The 22,520-nt window shown below is 46.9% G+C and overlaps 2 protein-coding genes across 2 annotated transcripts in view; one reads left to right on the plus strand and one right to left on the minus strand.

Annotated features, from left to right (window-relative positions):
* Positions 1-770: 770 nt before the first annotated feature.
* On the minus strand, positions 771-18,456 carry TOMM34 (translocase of outer mitochondrial membrane 34). The gene is made up of 7 exons (XM_010958689.3): positions 15,872-18,456; positions 12,045-12,144; positions 10,717-10,869; positions 10,096-10,265; positions 7,086-7,233; positions 1,914-2,040; positions 771-1,670 (listed from the first exon to the last, which is right to left on the minus strand). Exons 1-7 carry the CDS (start codon positions 15,996-15,998, stop codon positions 1,566-1,568), a joined length of 930 nt encoding a protein of 309 aa, XP_010956991.1. The 5' UTR covers positions 15,999-18,456; the 3' UTR covers positions 771-1,565.
* Positions 18,457-19,285: 829 nt separating this feature from the next.
* STK4 (serine/threonine kinase 4) overlaps positions 19,286-22,520 on the plus strand; it is a 78,045-nt gene continuing 74,810 nt past the window's right edge. The window contains exon 1 of the mRNA XM_010958688.3: positions 19,286-19,436. Coding sequence (XP_010956990.1) covers positions 19,402-19,436 — 35 coding nt within the window. The 5' untranslated portion in view covers positions 19,286-19,401. The remainder of the gene's footprint in view (positions 19,437-22,520) is intronic.

The following is a 22,520-nucleotide window of genomic DNA, read 5'->3' on the forward strand; positions in this document are numbered from 1 at the left end:
TGTGAAAAGGTCCCCAGGCCAGGCCCACGGAGTTTCTGTGACTCTAAAGTCCACTTCAGGATGGAGGCCTGATTGTCAGAGGGCAGAGACCCGGCCCTCAGACAGGGCGGAAGCTTCGTGCTAACAGCTGACTTGCGCAGCACCGAATATGACGGGGCAGCAGAGGGACAATAAAAACCTTGTTTGCTCTGCTTTATGGAGTGGTCAAACCTCTACTCCATTAAGGAGAAGACAGTTTAACCCAGGACACAGCCCAGGAAGGGGAGGTGGCCCTTTGTTCTGCCCAGATCCTCAAGCCTTAACCCCCACCGCCTTCTGTGAGGTTGAGCCGCACTTCCTGGTCCCAGGCCTCCCACAAGGGCCTTCGCAAATGCTGCTCTGTCTGCTTAGATTGCTCCTCGCTCCCCTGTCTTCAGCTGCTGGCCCCCCTACAGCAGAACTCAGTTCAGACTTCACTGCGTCAGGGACCCCTTTTTCTCCACAGAGACACCTCCCTACTTAGGGAAAGTGTTGAGTGACCCCTCCTTTAAAACATGTAAGTCACTGCAGTTTCACTCGTGTGATGAACCTCTGATGCCCCACTGGACCGTTGGCCCCCCCAGAGCAGAGGCCGTGTACCTGTCCCCTGCTGTCTCCCCAGCGCTATACACAGGGCCTGACCCACGCAGACATTCCAGTAAACTTGTTCAAAGAATGAGTGAATGCTCAATAAGCAGTTTTTTAAAAAATTACTGCAAAGTTCCAAAATGAACCAAAGTTGAAAAAGCATAAAAGTTCAACAGACATTTATGTAGAAGACGTTTGATGCAACAGCTTAAACACGCAGTTCAACAAAATCAGTCAGTTCAGTTCAAATTAACTTCAACATATTACAAAGAATGAACAAGCCCAGAGGGGCCAAAAGGCAAGTCCCTGCAGGGAACGGAGGGACACTAACTTCAAGGAGGCCTTTCTCCCCATCCCACCTTCAGAAGCAGCAGCCTCACCTCTGGGCTCTTGAAACAGCTCAGGCACCTCCATGCAGGCAGCGGCAGCACACAGCCCCAGACAATGCCAGCCAAGAGGCAGGGTCTGCATCCCTATCAAAGGAGGGCTTGGCCAAAAGGCACTGGGGCTCAGCACACGGGGCACTGTGCCAAGAGGAGCAGCCCTGGAGAACCAGCTCAACAGGCTGCTTTGGGTAGAGGTGGGCCAGGGTCTGTAACTGCCCTGCCCCTTACTCCAGCTCAGGCTGCTCAGATGGACCATGGTGAGGGGGCCTGGTGATGCTCGAAGGGCAGCACTCGGGGAGCATGCTGGGCAGAGACAGAAAGAATCAAGGGCTCTGCTGACAAGGACCCGTGTGACCCGCGAGCTGTCTGCAGCAGAGAGGAGTGCAGAAAAGGGAGACCTTTCCAATAGAACATCTGGTTTGTGACTACACTGACCTTAATCTGAACAAGCAGAGCCTCTTAAGGGGTGGGAGGCCATCACCTCTGAGGGGCCAAGGAGGGTGCACGCTGGGTCCTGGAGCAGGCACAGAGGAAGGAGGTCAGGCAGAGGTGTCCTGCTGCCCCTCTGAGTTTTTACTTTAAGCTCCGGTTAACTTCCTGCCGCAATTTCTGTGCAGGGCCATTCCTGGGCTCAATTTGCAGGAGGCTGTTGATGTCTGCGAAGCTGGATTTATAGTCCTAAGAAAAGAGAGAGGGTGTGAGGCTGGAGCCCTGGCCGAGGCAGACCAAAAGGCATGGGCATAGCTGCTGACGTGGCACAGGGTTTTCACACCCCAGCTTGGAGACCTGCCCTGAGTACCTGGGGCCCCTGGACAAGAAGGGACGCGGCAGGTGCCCCTCACCTTGACCTGGCTCTGGAAGTGGCACTGCAGGCACCACTGTCTGTGGCTCTGCTGGTGCCTCCAGTCGGGGTCTTTTTACCTTGAGTGCCTTGTAGGCTTGAGCCCGTCTGTAAAACGCCTTCACGTTCTTTCCGTCCAGCTTGAGGGCTTCCGTGCAGTCCTGCACTGCCTCCTTGTACTGCTTCAGCACCAAATGGCACAGCGCTCTGAGGGGAAAGATGGGGCAGAGGTTCCAGGGCACCCTCGGCCTCGGGGCCGCCCACCAACCACGAAGCAGTCTGAGGAGTGATCTCCAACACCTACTGTGCTGGTTACTTCACACCTTCTCCAACCCTCACAACCGCCTGATCCCTCTGACAGACAGGGACTGCTGGCTCAGAAGGGCGGAGGGACTTGCCAACATACCACCAATGAGGGGCAGACCTGGGGCTCAAGCCAGGTTAGAATGGTTCGAGATCCTGACCATGTTCAGCACTATCCTTCTGTCTGCCTCACACTCCTACACTATACTCTTTTCAAGCAAAAAGCAGCTTCCTGAAACCTTCCCCTTGATTAAAAAAAATGTACATACATTTACCTTAAGAAAAAAACACAAATGCTAGACTCTAGTTAATTAGATGCATGCTGACGTGTTGGGGTGAAATGTAAGGATGTCTACAACTTACTCTGAAATGCATCAAAGGTGATCTGATGGATCAATAGACGGCTATGATGAGAAAGCAAATATAATACTTTTTAAAGATGAGGTACAGTTGATCTCATAACAATGTTGATGAATTTAACTGGGAGCTATACAGATGTCCAATGTATAATTCTTTTAACTTGTATTTTGAAACTTTTCATATTCTGCATCAGTAGGGGAAAGGTATGTATGTGTATCTTTCTCATTCAATTTTAGTCCTTTTTCCAAAAGATAGTCACTAAAAACAAATCAGTCATCCATTTCACCTCGCTGTTTTCAACAGGTGCGGAGTATTCACTTGTATGCACCATAATTTATTAATTCCTTATAAGTAGATTTTTTTATTGCTTGCAGTTTATAAATGATGCTACCATGATCATCCTTGTGCATCAATCTTAGATGCCTATTAGAAGGCACTGCTGGGTCAAAAGATACATGCATTTAAAACTTTGATTATTACCAAAATGCTCTCCAAAAGAGCAGCTGACTCTTCAGCAACATGGGTTTGAATTGCACAGGCAACTTTTTTTCAATACTACTACAGTACTACACGATCTGCACTTGGTAGAATCCGCGGATGTGGTAGAAGTGCAGATGTGGAAGGCCAGGCCGACCGGAAACTAGAGACTTTCTGACTGTGCAGAGGGTCAGCGCCCCTAACAGCTGCCTTGTTCAAGGGGCAAGTGTGTTTAGGACAGTTACTGACTGAGCCTATTTTCCCGCAACTACACCAACCCTGGGACTCAACCTTTAACTTCTGCCAGTATGAAAGAAAACAGTGTCTGTTTTAATGTAGCTGCTTTAAGTATGGGTAAAGCTGAACATCTTATCTTTACATAAGGTTTCTGTAATCTTATGAAATAAAATTTATCCACCTTCCCCTTGAATGACTTCAGTGGGTCCTCTGTCCACCACCACCACATGTAATACCTTCCCCACTGCAAGCTAATTAACCCACACAGCATTCTAGAACTTAATGGTTTTACTTTTTACATTTGAAACTTGAAGTGATCCCTTAGAATTTATTTTAAAATAAGGAGTGAGGGTAGGGATTCAGGTTTCTTTCCAGCCAACCTGACACCATTCACTGGATAATCCTTTTCCCCCACTTTATCATACACTAAATCCTCTTCTGCTATTATTTTTTTCTGATAAACTAGGGAATTAAGACCAAGAATTAAGAAAAAATGTAGTTATTTTTAATAAGAGTGCATGGAATTTATAAATTAGAAAAAGCTTCCCCTTGTATCAATTTAAAAGTGGGCACAAATTCTGTGGCACTCTTCCCATGGAAGGGGTCCTCTGTTCCCTCTCCTTGAATTTAGGCAGGTCCCGTGACTGCTCTGACCAGCAGAGTATAGAGGAAAGGACCCAGTGTGAGTGCCAAGCCTGGGTCACAGAGGTCCTGGAGCTTCTGCCCTGGTCTCTGGGAACACTTGCTCTCGGAGCCTTTAGCTGCCACATCAGAAGCCAACTACCCCGAGGCCACCATGCTGTGAGGAAGCTCAAGCCAGCACATGTGTAAAGGCTGTCAGGAGAGAAGAAGAAGGTTCCAGCTCGCTCCATCAGTTCCATTCCTCAGCCACTTCCGCCATCCCAGCCGTGGTACCAGATATGCAAGGCAAGACCTGTGATGACTCCAGCCCCAGCTACCATCTTATGGTAGCTCCTGAAGGAGACCCTCAGTAAGGACTGCCCTTTCTGAATTCCTGGCTCACAAATCAGGAGCGAAACAGAATGGCTGCTGTAAGCCACTAAGTTTTAGAATAGTAGTCCCTGATTTAAATCTGAACATGGAAGTCTAAGGAAACTGAAGTGTTCCCCCAGGGGGCTCTGACAACTTAAAGAATTAGCTGAGTCTCTGGGAAGTGGAGGAAGCACAGTATAAGCACTACGTGCTATTTGGTGACTTCAGAATATAAATGTCGTTAAGAAAATGATTACATACGCGTTCTAAAGATTATATTTATGATGTTGAAAATGCATAGCTTTGGCCTATAAAATAAACAGCCTTGGTTTCTGGTAAACAGAACTGGATTTTGTATCCAGTCAGAAGGGCTGTCATTACAAAGGAGTCTGGGAGGTAACATGAGTGAGTGAAAAGAAGCCCGAGCTTTGGAGTCATAAAGACCCGACCCAAATCCCAGCCCTCCCAGGTATCAGCTGTTTAACTTTATGATCACTAACTCTGAACCTGTTTTGTCTTAGGTAAAATGGGACCACGACCTAACCTGAAGATCTGTTGTAAGTATTAACTGAGACCCTTCTGGAGGCCCATTCGGGGCCTGACAAACTGTAGGTGCCAAGGACCTGAGTGGTGATGTCTGCTCAGGTATCAACTGCACAAAGCCTGACGTGATGCACTGGTCCATGCAGGTGCGTACGCACGAAGTGGAGCACTAAAATGGCATCCAGGACGTGGTGTAATTTCAGCCACAATGGACAGAAAATTCAGTTATGTATAAAGCTATCAGTCTCCTAAATTAAATTTATAAAAGCAATGTAATTACAACCAAAAGCCCAAGATATGGCTTGGAATTTGTCAAAGTGAGCCTAAGATTTGGCTAGAAGAACAAACCTGGGAAAACAGCCAGGGATGCTCTGATTAAGAGTAAGGAAATGACCAGTCCTACAAGATATTACAAAGTAATAGTAACGAAACAATGTGGCACAGACACATCTACATGAAAACCAGTATCTGAACAAGACACTGTCCTGAGTGTGGTAAAAACCCAGGAAAATGGGTTACTAGGGGTCTCTAGCAGTATGAGGCAAGCCCGGCCAGAGAGCCCCCAGGAAAAGGAGCTGGAAGATGCTGCTGCACAAACATGGAACAAACAGGCTCCAGTCCTTTCTCCCAAGTTAGCCTGGCGGAGGACCCCTGGGTTCAACAGTCAGTAAAATCAAAATGGTCCAAATTCCAAAATTCAAGCTTTAAAACTAAAAGTTCCCTTTGCAGCTCATTTGGCAGCAAAACCTGACCTGCTCTTAGATGAGGCTGCTTAGTCTTTCTTTAAACCACCCCACGTGAGTGTGGAGTTTCCCTGGAGGAATACTAACAATTAACTTCAGCAAGCTGCCCCAGACCCTACCGGAGCATTACATGACTCAGTCTAAGGACCACTGTACTGTACCAAAATCTGAAACACATTTTATCCTGAGTTTTGGATAAGGAATGGTGAGCCTACAGGAGATCCAAGATTTTTTGAACTAAAGAATAACATGTGTATGTTGGTTGGGAAGGAGGAAAAGACAAAATTTATTCATAAATGTTTTATAAGAAATGTTCAGGTCAGATCTGGTCCCTTGCTGAATGTTGCAAGCTTCTGACAATAAAATTAACGGACCTCACTGGAGCCAGGTTCCAATTCTGTCTCTGCCATTTACTGGCTGGGTGGGTTGAGGCAAAGCCCTTCGTGCTCTGAGCCTTGGTTTTCCCGACTTTAAAACAGGAAGAGCACGTACTACCAATACCTTTGAGCACTGATGCAGGGCAATGACTCCCACGCAATAAAAGGGCGGTGCCCGCAGTCCCAGGCCTCACTGTCAGTGGTAAGAATCACTGACCACTGACGGCAGCTCAGGGCACAGGCACTTTTATAGCCCCTCAAGTCCAACCTCTCAGGCTAGACTGGACCCCTGTCTCTTGCTCACATCAGGCAACAGTTACTTTATACCCTGGGCTCTGCCCTGGTGCTCCCAGACAGCCAGTCCAAAATATCTAACCAGAGGGTCTTGGAAAAGCCGTGGGGTGAGTCAGGGAAGGTGCAAAGGCTTTGACACTTGTGTTGAGGTTGTGTTTCCACAGTAAATCCACAGCTTTTACTAACATCCTGTGCTTATCTGAGTGGTTAATGAAAATTTGGAGGGTGGGGGCTAACGAGCCCTGGCTCCCCGTGGGCATCCCTCAGTTTCTACCTCTTTGAGAAAGTGAACGCCACTGGCAGCGCCCATCTCATGGTGACCGAAACAAGCGTAAACGTGCATTTTGAGCTGTAACATACAGGCATGCTTTGTTTTACTGTGCTTCACCAATATGCTGAAGATACCAAAATTGGAAGGTTTATGGTAACCCTGTGTCGAGCAAGTCAACTGGTGCCATTATTCCAACAGCATTTGTTCACTTTGTATCTGTTTCACATTTTGCTAATTCTCACAATATTTCAAACTTTTTCATTATTATACTTATGGTGATCTGTGATCAGCGATCTGTGATGTTACTACTACAACTTGCTGCTCACACGATAGTTGGCTATTTTTAGCAATAAAGTATTTTTAAATTAAGGTATGTACGTTGTTTTTTAAGACATAATGCTATTGCACATTTAACAGACTGCAGTATAGTGTAAACATAGCTTTTATATACATGAGGAAACCAAACAACTCGTGTGACTTGCTTCACTGCGGTATTTGCTTTACTGCGGTGGCCTGGAACTGAGCCCACAATATCTCCGAGGTGTGCCTGTACTGACTAAACGCTGGGATGCAGAGCCCGTCACAGTCTCAGAGAAGACTATGGAAGAATATCCGGTGTCCTGAAATCCCCCAGGCCAGCCGTGTGGAAGGTACCTGTTGCTGTACGTGGCGGATTCCAAGTTACTAAACCAGAGGCTCTCACTGTACTTCTCAATTGCTTGCTTATGGTTCCCCTTCTTTACAAGCTCATTGCCTTCCTCCTTCAGAACTTTGGCTCTCTCCACATCCCCAGCAGAAGGCACTAGATACAAATTCAGAAGAGGAAAAAACCATGGAGCAGGTGCCCAGCTGAGATCAAGAGCTCTTGGACACTGTTCTAAGCTGTCTACAACCCTCTGTCCCCAGAGGTTTTCTGCTCTGCGTAAAGCATCCTTCCTGAGTAATGATTACTCCAATCAATGGCTTCTGTGAAATTAAACACAGGTTTTCATTCAGAAGAGACCGGGGACTCTGATATAAACATATTTACACACACACAGACTCCTGATATAAACATACACACACATACACACACGCACGCACACACTCATATATACACGGTAAAAAGTAACCCAGGTTCTGGCCTTGGCACTGCCACTCAGTAGCTGGAAATCTTGTGTAACCTACCTAGCTCCTTTGGACCTCAACCTCCTCACACCTATACGGTGGGGGCAATACCTATTCCACACAGGGCTACTGTCAGGGTGAAATCTGAGACTACTCGAGAAAGTGCAGAGCTCCCTATAAATTTAAAGCAGGAGAATAAACATTTAAATAAACAAACATCTGGTAAAGAAAGGGTGTAGCTTCCAGGCTTTCAGAAAAGGGCAGAGGAGTCCGCTACTCCTCAGCCGTTTTGGTCTGAGACTTTGGGTGCCCTCCCGCACCTGACACCTGCAGCTCTGCCCCCGCCTTCAGGAGAGCAGGACAAGGTGAACTTCAAGCCCCTGCACCTGGCCTCAGGGCCCTTCACTGCGAGGCCCCGATTAATCATTCTAGCCCCAGCCCCTGTATCACTCACGTTTTCAATTTTTAAAAACTATCTTTATAAAATACTGAATATTTATGACAAGGGTAAGGTTTTAGGAATAGAACTAATATCCTTGAACTCTCCCCTCATGTTAAGAAACAGAACATTTACTAAGACCTTTGAAGCCCTGTGAGCCCCTCCCTAATCAATCCACCCTTGGAGGAAGCCATTATCCCCAATTCTGTGCTCCCTCCCCATCCTCTTTTTTTTTTAAAGTACATATGATAGTATCTAGAAACCACTTACTGTTTACTTTGCTTCTTAATTTCAAATAAAGGAACACATAATTCTGTGTAGTCTGCTATGACTTGGTTTTCTTTTCACTCGAGTTTCTATTCCTGAGAGTCACCCATGAGGGTGCACACACCTGTAGCTCCTTCATTCTCACTGCTGCGATGCAGCAGATTTATCCGTTCTCCTGTTTACAGATTTTTGCTTTTTGCTCTTACCAACACTCTGCTCTCAACATCCCTGTACACGTCTCCCTGTGCACATGCGTATGAGTTTCTCTAGAAGCAGAGCCAGTGGGCTGCAACATGCCCCACGCCACTGGCCACCAGCGATACCCTGCACTTCATCCTCTAACTCCTTCTACTGTTTCTGCCAAAAGTCCCCTTTCCTCTCACCTGAAGAACTCACTCTTTAAGGTCCAGCTTCACTTGTCACCTCCACTGCCACCTTTTCCACGAACCTTTCCTCTACTCCCCCAAGCACACTGATATCAGTTCCCAGTCTGAACCCCTCAAACACTGAAGCCCCTAGCGCACGTGCTCTCCCTCCTGTTTTAAATCACTGTTTACGTATCTCAGTCTCTCACTGGACTGAGAGCTCCCTGTGGGCCGCTCTGCGCCACACCGCTTAGTACAGAGCCTGGGACACACGTGGCTGCGACTCTGAAAGAATGAAATAAATGGTAGGTGCACCGAAGCCGGCTAGTTCACTAGTGCCCCACCGTCTCACGCTAGGGAGGAGTGGGGAACACTTGCCAGGCTCCCACAGATCAGAGGGAAGGCTCCCCACGGCCAGACAGGCTTCCCCCTGGGAAGGGGAGTGACTCCCACCCCGCCCATACACCCGTGGCAAGGCTCCAGCCCCGACCCCTCTGTACCTCCTACCCTCAATACCTAGCCTGCTGGGCTGGGAGAAGCCCCCGGGAGCACTGTGAGAGTTTCTAGAAGCCTGTACCTGAGGAGTGGCCTCTGTTTTACAGCCTAGGTGGACGGTCTCCTGTTTTGGGCCCCCTGGCTTTGCTCTCCCTTCTCTTGTTCATCCTCTTCCAGGGACGCATGCAGTGCGTGTTCCTGGGGAAGCGTCACCCTCGAGCTACGGTAGATACTTCAGTGGAGCAGACGGCTGAGGGCTGAGCTAATCACAAGATCTCAGGCTCCGATCACAGTGACTGGTTTAGGGAGTGGCCTGTGACCACAGAGGCCAGAATAAGATGAGCTAGGGATTTTGGGGAGACACTCTCTTTCTCAGGGACCTATCAGAAAAAAGCCCTTTTCCTCTCCCTCTAGGTCACGAGGCATGCATGGCACGTGGGCGTGAGGCCGGGAACCGCCACAGCTGCTGCACTTCTCAGGAGGGAAGGCTGCCCGGAGACAAAGCCGACACACCCCGGAGCAGAGAGCGGAGATGTGCAGAGCAACGGAGTCAGGGTCCCATGAGGCAGGGAGCTGCGGGAGCACACCTTGCCTGGACCTGAACTCTTCAACACGAGCCAATAGGTTCTCTTTCATTTCACCACATAGAGTTTTCTGTTCTTGCAACCAAAAACATCCTAAACGATACATCCCAAGTGCTGCCAGAGGAATGAGACAGGAACTAACAGCCTCCACCTGTGTGCCAGGGTGGGCGCTCACCATGCCTCAAGTCCCCTAATCCTTACACCTGTGCGGCAGGCGTTCTCATCGCCTGTTAGAGCTGAGCAGACAGTCTCTTAAGAGGTTAAGGCTTTTTTGTTTTGTTTTTTACTTTGTTCACAAGATTTTAAAAATAACTCTTCTTAAATGAGGCCAGTTTTTACAGGATTACTCTAAAGAAAGTGGCTATGGAGAGACTGCACGTCTCTTTGGGCAGGAAGTCACAGCTTACCTCTGCTCTTTGCAGCTGTGGTTTCTTTGGACTTGCTTTCAGCTGTCTCTTTGTGGTTTTCCGAAGGCAAACACTCCCACCTCTTCTGAACTGAAACAGGCACCAAGGGGATAGAGGGCAGCTTCAGGCGCCACTCGGGCCCGAATGAGTCCATGAGAGCTCTGGTCATTCTGGAAAGGCAGGGAGGATTACAGAGAGGTTTCCAGCTGGGTCAAGAAGATACTCCTCCTTTTAAAAGCCCAAAGGAGGTGTAGGAGAGCCAGAGTTATCTTCCCTGGTTTGAACCATCTCTTTATATCGTTCAGACGCACAGCAGGAAAGGCACCGGAGCCTGCCACCCGTAAAGTCTTCTCAGGTCAGCCACCACGATGCTCCCTCCTTGTCTGGCCTGCGCTTGGTCACACGACGGCAACTTCAAAGTTAAGGGGTCATCTTCTGACCCCTTAAAAACCTGCCAAATAGGACAGCAGATTCTCCTCCCACACTTTCTCTGCGTGACCACTAGGAATTTCTAAGCCTGGCCCAAAGGGATGCCCCCAGAGGACGACCAAAGCAATGTTCCAAGTCAATCAGGGACGACAGGACGTCCCAAAGAGACTGCCCGCGGGGACTTGGGCTCACCTGCTGCTGCCTTCCAAGGCCGATGTCACACTGTCATTAATCTGCAGCACCGTCATGTAGTCAACATAGGCCAGGGAGTACTTCTCCAGGGCCTCATAGGCCGACGCTCGCCGCAGCAGGGGCTTCATGCTGAAGGGAACCAAGGCCAGCGCTCTAGGACAGGAGGCAGAAATGTCATCTGCCTGGTGAGTCACCAGGGCTCCCCTCGCAGCATCTTCCAGGCAGGGTCATCTGCAGCATTCAGTACATGGGAGGTCACTTCTGGCGAAGAGACACTGCTAAGAATGTCAAATCTTAGAAGAGGGACTTTTCAACTCAGACTGAAGCGGAGAAGGGAAAGAGGACAGAGACGCTGTACTATTGTGAAATGTGTGTGCACATGCACCAATTTTCACAGCTGCGATCCCTCCGAAGTCAAGAATAAGTGTCTTGTAGCTTTCATGGTTCTATGTTTTTACAGAGTGCGGCCAGGTCAGGATAAAAAAAAAGAGGCTTTGGAGTCAGAGGGACGGCTGTTTGAATTTCACCTCTGTCACTAATCATGTGACCCCAGGCAAATCACTTTATCGCCTCAATCTTCTACAACCCAGTTCAAGGCTGGGAAGGATGGGAAACTTACCCCCCACCGAATGGTCATGAGCACTCCAAGAAGGAAACCTACACAGGGCCTGAGACAAAGCAACCGAGCACAGGCTCCACAAGCGTGCACACCTCTCCCCTCCTCTCCGGTCTCCCACCAGGGCATGACTCTAAGGCAGTGTCACAGGGGGTCAGATATGAGAACACATTAAGGTATGTGTGCTAGTTTAGCAACAATCAAAGGAGGCAATATCAGACTGGCTTGAAGAAGAAAGAAGTATGAAGAATTGTTTAACGTCCTCTTCGTCTGGTCATTGATGGATACCATCTTCTCCCCTCTCCTTGCTTCTTTCGAGGCTATCTATTAACCTCTGTCCCTCTTTCTCTCCCTTCCTCCCCCTCTTCCTCTCTCATACACATCAACCCCAGAAAACACCTGAACAAGCTAGTCACTAGTCTGCAAATCCACCTCATCCCCAGGTCCCAAATCTCACAGAGACTTTAAGGCCTACCTCTAACTGCCCACCCTACTCCCTTTCAGCAGCAGAGCTGAGACTCCAAAGACATAAGTCAGGGGCCACAAGGGCCAAGGAGAGCTTTCTATTCTCAGTGAGCTGGTGACACTCAGTGACACATCCTGATATCTATCACAGATGTAATGGGTGGGACCAGCCCAAAGAAAATGGCCAGATAAGCCCAGCCCCCTCTTCCGAGCCTCCAGGCACCCCAGGTGAGCCCCGCCCACTCACGAAGTACAGTCTTTGATGCAGTCTGTGCAGTTCCCGTCCTTCAAGTGGCATGCTGCCCGGTTGGAGTAGAGAACACTTTCTTTTTCTGGGTCCAAAGAACCTGCCCAGGAGCAGAAAGGGTGTGATTATCAGGCTGGGAAATGGATGCCTCAGGACATCAGGGGTGCATTTCACACCCTGAGCTCTCTGGGCTTTAGTAAAGGCAGCAGAGATGACTGTAACCCGATCAGGCTCGTTGGTCTGATGGACTGGCAAGTTTGTCACAGGAGCGAGCTTCCTGTTATTCCCAAGGATCCAAGCATCTGCTCATTCAATTACTCCAGCACTGAACTTGGTACCAGGCAAAAGATCAAAATGAAACAGCTGGCTTCTGCCTCAAAGAAATCCATGCTGTTAACTACTTGGCGTGTGTGTCTGTGTGTGTGTTAGTTTTACTACAAGAAGCATGTAAACCCAATATAGAAAAAAAAGAGAAGAAAACATGATAAATGCTATGATAAATGGACTGAACAACTGTTGCAGGGAAAAGTTCTCTGGGTCTGGCAGGACTGTGGAGAACTTAATCAGGGGAAAGACTCAAGTTATCCCGTGGGCAGGAGAATTATCAAACATCTCCCTGAAGGCAGTCCTTATCCTCAGGAATCTCAGAAGCTCAAGTCCTTTACTGTTACCACAACAACTTTCACTTTTAAAAATATTTTTTCAACCACTTCATATCCCCTAGCATGGGCCATAATGAAAACAAATTAAAAAATGGAAATAATCAAGTGTCAACCCAGTGATTCCATTCCTAGGCATATACCCAGAAAAACTGAAAACACACTCTTTTGAAAATCGTAAACACGTAGAAAACAGTGTAACAGATACTTGATATCCATCACTAAAGTAAGCAGACATTCCATTTGTTTCCCATCTTTTTTATTTTTGATATGGCTAAAGCTCCACTCATTCCCACCCTTATCCTTCTGCTCCCTCCCCAGGCCCCCAGAGATCGGCACAATCCTGAAGTTGTATGTCACACCCTCGTGTGTGTCTGTACACCTTTATTATACAGGTATTCACAGGAAAGACACAATATCATTCTCTAATTTTTAAAGCTTTTCCTAAGTGGCATCATATTGCCTCTTCTTCTGCAACCTGCTTTTTTCACTAAGAATCATGTTACCCTACTGATGCATGATATCTTTCATTCAATACCAAACATCATAAAATAATAACTTTTTTTTTTCTTATTTTGCCAAGCCCTGAGTGAGACAGCAAAGTACAGAGATAAGTAAAATATACCCTTGCCCTTAGGGAGAAAGCGCAGGTATTCAAAACTTGTGATCCATCTCAAGTCGCCAGAGCATGGTTGCTCAGAAACAGCAGTGGTGCAGTACAAAGGACATCAGACCCTGCAATCCAGCCTGTGGTCCTGCGCAAGTCATTCAATCCCCTTGATCGCATGTGCTCACTTATCACATGAAGATATCATTTCAGACTTGCTGAAAGGGTTCACTGTGTTAGGTTGCTCTCTGCTGTCCTTCCAAGATCAGGAAAACTGACCAGAGAAATCAAGGGACTTGCCCATAAATTACAGAGAAGCAGGATCAGAATCAAATTCTGGTCCCCTCCTAAATCAAGACATCAGGCCAGCTCTTCTCGGGACCCAGAATAAATCTATAAAAAGCCACAAGTTTTTCCAGACCAGCTGGCATAGGATGAAAGAAAAAGGCAGAAATATCAATACCTCAGACTCCTGAGCAATTTTAACAAGTTGAGATGAGGAGGTGGGCCTATAGAGAAGTGTTCTAGGAAAAAAGACCAGGGCAAAAGAGTGGCTCGAAACTGCAAAAGTTCAAAAGAAAAAGACTGGAATTTGAAGAGGATTTGGGAAGAAGTCCAGTAAAATGATTTAAACTTTGGACTTGGGAATCACTGAGACCCATATTCAAATCCTGCCTCCGACACGTCTTCATTGTGTAACCCTAGAACAGGCAATTTAACTCTTCTGGATCCTTCATTGATAAAGCATCTTACCCACAAGTAATTATGGAAAAGGGATAATATTTGATAAATACTCAACAAATAGTAGGCAAGGAAATGAGAAAGAGAAAGAAGACAAGGGAAATAAGAACTACAGAAAAGGGGTTCCAATGAGGGCTCTAGGATAAGACATTTTTGGAGAGGCTTTGGGCAAAAGGCAATATGGTCGGCCAAAATGAGCTGGAGGCTGGGAGAACTGTAACAACATGCTACTCCTCTGTTTAAAACTCTCAAGGGCTTCCCATCAGGAAATAAAATGCAAAGTCTTCACCTTGAACTACTGTGAAAAAGGTAATAAGGTTCTGTCTGTGAAAATGACCTCAAGACTTACTACTCCCTCCAGTGGCTCCTGAAATACACGTCACTAATTCTGTCTGGGACCTTTGTAACTACAGTTCCCTCCACCTAAAATGTTCAGCACCCAAAACTGTGCACTTGGCTTCTTCTCACCACTCAGATATCACCTCAAATGTCACTTTTTTCAAAGAAGTTGTCCTTGACCTCCCACTCTTTATAAGGAACTCCCCAGTCAAATCTATCACATCACAACATCTGTCTTCTTCAGAGCCTTAATCCTTACAGCCCAGTTCTTGTTTACTTCTTTACTAGCTTAAGAGCCACACCTGTGCCCCTCCTCTCATGCATGATCCTTGAAAGAAAGGACCTGCTCAGTCATATTATACACTCTTTACATAAATGTGCAGAACAAATGTTAATTAAAGACAGAAAGTTGAAGAGGAGGAGGGATCACAATGAGGCTTGAATATTAGAACAGCGTAAAACAGGATGGTTAAAAAGCAGGCAGCTCACACCCCTATCAGGAAGGCCGCCATCAAAAGAATAGAAAATAAAGTGTTGGTAAGGATGCTGAGAAGTTGGAATCGTTGCGCCCTGTTGGTGGGAGTGTAAAATGGTACTGCGATTACAGAAAATGGCATTAAGGTTCCCCTCCCCACAAAATAAAAACACAACTGTCTGGTCCAGCAATCCCACTTTTGGATATACACTCAAAAGAATTCAAAGCAGGAATCTTTCAGATATTTGCACGCTAATGTTCATCATAGCCAAGAGATGGAAGCAATCCAAGTGTCCATTAAAGGATGAAAAAAGAAAATGTGGTATATCCACACAATGGAATATTATGCAGCCTTAAAAAGAATGAAATCCTGCTGCATGCTATGACATAGCTTATAATGTCAAGGACATTATCCAGTCACAAAAGACAAATACTGTATTATTCCACCCATTTGAGGTATCTAAAGTAGTCAAGTTCACTGACACAGAAAGCAGAAAACTGGACAGCAAAGGCTAGAGGGAGAGAGGAAATTAGTTTAGTGGGTACAGAGTTTCTGTGTTGCAAGATGAAAAAGTTCCAGAGATTTGCTGTACAGCAACGTGAAGATACTTAACACTACCGAATTTTGCACTTAAAAATGGTTAAGATGGGAAATTTAATGTCTTTTTACCACTATATAAAAAGTGATAAAACATCTATTAATATGGCAATGTTTCTGTTATGTCTTTAAGTAAAAAGAACCAGTAATAAAAGCATATTACAATAATAAAAAAAAATGCGGAAAGAAAGGCCAAGTAAGTTTCTCCTAGAATGCCAAAGGTGGGGGTGGGAGTGGGGTGAGGCCACGGGTTAATGGGCAGGTGGTGGGAGGGCCTGGTGGGCCAGCTGGCCGCGGGGAAAGGAAGCCCCAGGCCTACCGGGCCAGAGCGAGGTCCGGGTACCTAGGGTCCAGGGAGACAGGAGGGAGAAGCAGGCCTGACGGAGAAACGGGGGGCTGGGGTCGTACCTTGCGCCTGCAGCGCCCGCAGCGCGCGGCTGTAGAGCGTGGCGGCCTCAGCGAACTGGCCGTTGCGGAAGCTCTGGTTGCCAGCGGCGCGGAGCTCCTCCACAGAGTCCGGGCGTTTGGGGCCCATCCCGGGGCCGGGCCGGTAAACTAGGGGGCGCCTCCGTTCCTGGCGCAGAGACGTACCGAACGGCCTCCGGGCGGAACCACAGGCTGCAAGTACTTACGTCCCACTAAGCGCAGCGAGGGTGGGGCCTGTGGGGACCCTAGGCCCCGCCCCCTACGCATGCTCAGTTCGGAACGTTCGTTTCTGAAGCGCGCAAGGGTCACTGGAGTGCGCTGGGCACCGTGGGGTGCTAGAACTTTGGGGATGAAACCGTGAACAGGTCCCTGCTTGCCTGGAGTTTATATTCTAGTGGGGACTGACAGGTGATTAATTCATGAGCGAATGAAGACGATAATCTTATAATGTGATTACTGCTATAAGGAAAACAACAGTAATGCAATAGAAAGTGACCACGTGGGTACTTTTTAGGCAAGGGGCAATGGGGAAGTCCTCTTGGAGAGACTAATAATTGAACTGAGACCTGAAAAGATTTAGGCAATTGCTTTTTCAGAGAGTTAGCAAGTATAAAGGCACTTAGGCTAGAAACTGCTATCTGGTCATCTAGAGACAGTCATCTTATGAAGGAAAGCACTTACAGATTGATGTGATATTTTGCTGAGGGAAACTTCAGCTTATCTTCAGCCTCATCTGACTTCACTCTGTGTCCCAGTTAATACTCCAATTTTTAAAAACTGCTTGTTGCTACCAGTGCACATTAAGCTGTTTCTCTTCCTTTCTAAACTTTGCTTATGCTTGCCCCTCTTCCTGGAATTATTTTCTACTTTTTTTTTCTTGCCTAATCCCAATTCAACCTATAATCAACTCAAGCATCATCTCCTCCATCATCTCTCTCTTCTGCCCCTATAGCTTTTGGGTTTTATTCCTAATTTAGCACTTATACTGTGATTGTCAGTGTCAATGAAAATTAATCAATAGCCAATCTACAAAAGAAGTGGAAAATTTTATTTGAGCCATAATATAATTTGAGGATTATAACCCAGGAACAGCATCTCAGAAAGCTCTCAGAACTGTTCTGCCTGCTATAAGTTTTTTGAGATAGAGGACTGTACATTAAATGATGTATTATTAACAGTTACACAATGCAGATCTAAGTGCCTATTATGGCCCCTTGTAAGATCAAGAAGAAATGTTATCTTTTAAGGAGTTGTCTTGTTGATGCTAGGAGAATGTTGTTCTTTATGGTAAGCAGGTGTTTCTGCTGATGGGGGAGGTTTGGTTGATGCAAAATGTAGATACACAGTGCACAGTAGGGGGAAGAGAGGAGGCCAAAGGGCAGAGCAAATTTTTTATGTTTAAAATTTTCTTGTCTTGCTATAAAATATGAACTTTATTTCACATCAGTCTACAGTTTTTCTCAAAGATTGTGAAGTCTTTAAAGGCAAGAAGGAGGTCTTCTTTATCTTCCTCTCCCTAAGCCTAACAGGATCTGGCACCCAACATGCACTTATAAACGTCTGTTGACAAAAACTTGGTCTCTGCTATCAGGTATTTAGTTATACAGTTGACCCTTGAACAAGGAAGGGGTTAGGGACACCAGCTCCTGCACAGTTGAAAATTTGTGTGTAACTTTACAGTTGGCCCTCCTTGTCCAAGGTTCTGCATCTTTGGTTTCAACCAACCTCGGATTGTGTAGTACTGTACCGTATGCATTTATTTTAAAAAATCCACAAGGACCCATGCAGCTCAAATCTGTGTTGTTCAAGGGCCAACTGTAATTATTTGTGTAAATTCATAACCCAAACAGACCGTAAACTTTCTGAGCGTTGGATGGCTGTTCCACCTGAATCCTCTCAGCCCAGCAAGAGCAAAGAATGAACACTTAGTGTGGTGGGGAAACCGAATGGGAAAAACGCACTGCTAGTTATCTACTCAACATCCTCCATCTTTACTTCCAGAAGTCTGAATATTGCCTAAGATTCTTCTGGCCCAGGAAATGAATCGAGATTTCTCTAAACCAATCACAATATCTCATTCTCTTTTGCCAGTGATTGGTCAAGGGGTGAGCATGTGACCTTGATCTGGCCAATGAGATAAGAGGATGTGTGCTGGGTAGAGAGAATTCTTACTTCATAGGGTTTTGAGAATTAACTGACAGTCTATAGATTTGTTCCTGGCACATAGCAGAGTCTCAATAAATGTTTTCCTCCTGTCAGGAGAATGGCCCCATTACTTCATTTTTAGCATATGGAGTCCCAAAGTTGGGTAACTCTGAAAGGTGGCTGCTCAGGTGTTAAGTTCTGTCGTTGGCATACCTTTAGGGAAAGCCAGACAATTAAAAACAGTGAGAAGTTGCTTTGCGTCAATTTTCTCCTGTAGCTTTCTCTGTGAGGAAATTGTGTGGAATCTTCCGTTTTCTTAACCCTCATTGATGGTGGTGGCAACGGAGGATTGACGAATTTCCCTAGCTGGAACTGGAGCTGTACTGGAGAGGAAGCTCTGACTCTCCTGCCCAACCAGAGGCCACAGTGGTTGTCCAGTTTGGTGGTGCAGGCTCTGGAATCAGACCCATCTGGATTTAAATCCCCAAACCTATATACTTTTAGCTTTGTGATCTTCACCTCTCTGACCTTATAAAATCAGAGTAATAATAGTAGTTACCTTACAAGGTCGTTAGGAATATTAATTAAGTTAATACTGGCAGAGCACAAGAGAACGTGGAAAGTAGTGTCAACTAATATAATAGATAAGATTGGGGATAACGTTACAGGCTTGATATGAGGATTAAATTAAGTAATATATGAAAGCAAGTACATTGTAAGAGTTTAATAAACATTATTTTACGTCCACAAACTGACTCAAGGGTGACGCTGTTAAGAGGGTGAGGCAATTTGCAGGCTGATGTTCTGTGACATCCAAGGAGAGGTGATGCACGTTCCAGCCTCCACTTGGAACAAGAATTCAACCAGGTAAGAACGGTAGAAAACCACAAATACCTGCAGGAGTCCCTGGAGCAGCGCTTCCCAGGAATCCCGTAGAACTTGGCTGGTTAAGAATCGACAGTTCTCACCACGCCGGCACTTAGCAAGAAGCCTTAGTATCTTCCCCTGAAAATTGAGGGGCCGGGTCTAAGGCAGAGATGGGCTCCCGGTCTGGGCCCGGGTGTCTTGGGCGAACACTATCGCAAGAAACAACGACACCGTCTGGATTCGGGCTGAGGACACCGCCGGGAGCAGCCGCCTGCACTCCTCAGCTCCGGGTCATCGCCCGGGGGCATCACGTGAGCTCACCGCGCCACGTGACCCAGGCCCGGACCTCGCGGCCCCGCCCCGCTCCCCGCTCCCCGCTCCGCGCGCCGCTTCCGGTAGGGGCGGAAAGCGGAAGTGTGGGAGGGTCTGCGGGGCGGGCTTGGGGAGGTCCTGGGGGAGGATGGAGCAGTGAGCGGGTCTGGGCGGCTGCTGGCAGCGCCATGGAGACGGTGCAGCTGAGGAACCCGCCGCGTCGGTGAGGGACCCCTGGCCAAGAGGAAGGGGGTAGGGGAGGGAGAGGCGGGATCCGGTGGAGAGGAGACACAGGTGTGCGAGCCCCTTGAAGGGATGGATCTGCGGGGCGAGGAGACCCCGCTGATAGGGCACCTGCTGAATGGGGGACCTTTGGCGGATGGGGGTTCAGCCGATGGGGGATAAACGTGGGGCTAGTTAGGGAGACTGCTTGCTGTGGAGGGACATCCAAGCGGAAGAGAGGATTGCTGAGGGGCGGAGTTGCTGAGGAACGTAGGGACAAGTTAGGGAGAGCACCTGCTGAGGGCGGGGGCCGCTGGGTGAAGGCTATACTAGAAGGGATTCAATGAGGTAGAGAGGATGCTGGAGCAGGATGAGAACCTCCGAGGGGATCTGTCCATGGGATGGGTCGGGAGCAAGCAGAGAGAAAGGGTGGATAGACTTTATAAGGGAGAGAGTCCCACCCGAGGGGTGCAGTGGGGAGGATCTGTTGAGGGGAAAATGTTTGCGCCTGAAGTGGAAGCTGTACCAAGAAAGGCTGACGGTCTAGCAAGGGAGGCTTGATGGAAGACAGCATTTAGGAAGATGTTTTGGGTAGTGCCCCCACTCTAGGATGATGATGGCACCTTTCATTTCTGATGTCCAGTCTCTTCCTAATTTTCCTCACATCCAACCTTGGGATGTAGATAGGGAAGTAAGAGAATATTTTCAAGATGGGCAAATTGAGGCCCAGAAGAGTTGAGACCCAGTCCTCTGTGTTTCCTTCCTTGCTCTAAGTCTGGGTCACTGGACCCAGCCAGACTGTGCCCTTTTCAGGCCTCTATTGTTTTGTATCAGCTCCAAATTCTACTGCTACCTGGAATTGTTTTAAAAGTCAAGATCAGGGAGATGGCTGATCCTAGAAATTCTGATCTCTTGGGTTGGTTGCAGTCGTATCAGTGGTTTGCTCTGTGGACACCAGGGTCTTCTATCAGTCTGCCACATCTGGAGAAAAATCGAGAGTGGAGATTGAGGTGCTAGTGCAGTTAGCATCTGTTTCACAGAGACCTCTGACTTCCTGCAGCCGAATGAGCTCTAAAGTAGGAAGTGCTCAGCGTGCGGGAGTGCAGGGCAATGAAGAGGTGAAGAAAGGGGTTGACAGCCTGGGCTGCCTGTTGGATTTGTTTAAAGTGCACAAACAGTGCAGAAGGCAAATGGCACGCTGGGACAGACTCAATTCACCCTCCTGTAGTGTGCTGAGACTGAAATTAAATGATTATTACACTCATAGCACTTTCTGGGTGCCATTCTCAGCACTTTCCTGAGCACTATATGAAGTTACCAATATTTGACTGTTTTTGATATATAAAAATGGTGGTTTCGTATGGTTCAACTTATCATTTGACCCTCACAACAATCCTATCACCTGTATCTCTATTTCACAGGTGTTGAAACTGAGGCACCGAGAGTGATTTGCCAGAGATCCCACAGTTACTAAGTGACAGAGCTGGGATTTTAATCCAAGCAGTCAGGTCCAAAGTCCATGCTCTTAGCTGCTTCACTCTGATGCCTCTCTGGAAGTACCCGTTTGACAGGGCCTTTGTGCATTTTTTGCTATAGGACTATAGGTCCAGTTGTAAAAGTACACTGGCTGTTTTTCTTTCTGAAATATATTCGTTCTTTCTCCGAGGCCCTGGTTTAATTGAAAAGAGAATTAGGAATCTGAGTTTTGTTTTTGCCTTTGCCTTGTATTGTACAATCTTGGGCAAAAGAGTAAGCCTTTTTGGTTTTTGATGCACTCATTCCTGTGCCTTTTGGATTTTAAAATTTTTATTAAATACGCAAGAGAAAAGCATTGCAGGGCTTAATTCTTGAAGGACTGGTGCTTTCCTGATCATCACAACTGGTGATCTGCCTCATTTGCAGCCGATTAACTTTATTACCATTTGTATTGGTTTGTTACTACTGCCATGTCAGTTTCACAGACTGGGTGACAACAGAAATTTATCTTCTCACAGTTCGGGAGGCTGGATGTCTGAGATCAAGGTGTCAGCAGGGTTGATTCTTTTGAGGCTTCTTTACTTGCCTTGTAGATGACTGTCTCCTTCCTGTCTTCACATGGTCTTCCCTCTGTACCAGTTTGTGTCCTCATCTCCACTTATAAGGACACCAGTCATGCTGGATTAGGGCCCGCCCATTTGACCTCATTTTTTACCTTAATTACCTCTTTAAAGGCCTTATCTCTAAATACAGTCACATTCTGAGGTATGGGGGGGGTCACATCCTTAACATGAATTTGAGAGGGTGGAGGGGGAGACACATTGATTTTATTATCGTTAAAAAAAACTTACTTATCTTATATATTTGTTGTAACCCACATCAAATTCTGTATGGAAAGAGGGATAGTTATATATAAATAAAATGAACCTTACAAGAGTTCTAAGATGGGAGAAAGAGGTTTGAGAGTTAGCCAAGCCTGTGAGTAACTACTTCATAGACATCCTTATTTGTGTTTGGAAAGATAGAGGTATCTTTTCAGAGATTAAGACGGCATGCGTTTCCAACAAGGGATGGCGATCCCAATGCAGGAAATGATCTCTGTGTTCATGAGTTTGACATTGTGTGTGACTAAGTGAATGGTGATGGATCAAAGTTGATGGTTTAAATAGGAGTTTATGATTTTAAAAAGTGAGTTGCCATGCATTTCTGGGATGCTGGCCATCCACGTGGCCATCTGACTTAGGAGAGGAGCATCCACCTGTATCTGGTCCATGGAGGCTGTGCAGGCCAGGCCTGTTCAGTTATTAGCAAGCAGTGAAACTACGTAGGACCTGGGGAAGTACAGCTGGGAGGGCTGACTCATCAGAGTTGGGCCGTTTGGTTATAGTGCTTCTTCCATGAAGACTCACCGTAGAAATCTTATGTGTTGATAACACAGTAATACTTTTAGAGGCGGGCAGAGAAGGTAACTAGTTTTATTTATTTATTTACTTATGTACTTACTTACTTATTTAACAGAGGTACTGGGGATTGAACCCAGGACCTCATGCATGCTTGGCATGCACTCTACCACTGAGCTATTCCCTCCCCTCCCCAACACAGTCATACT

The sequence above is a fragment of the Camelus bactrianus genome, chromosome 19 (genome assembly GCF_048773025.1).
Source record: "Camelus bactrianus isolate YW-2024 breed Bactrian camel chromosome 19, ASM4877302v1, whole genome shotgun sequence".
NCBI lineage: Eukaryota > Metazoa > Chordata > Mammalia > Artiodactyla > Camelidae > Camelus > Camelus bactrianus.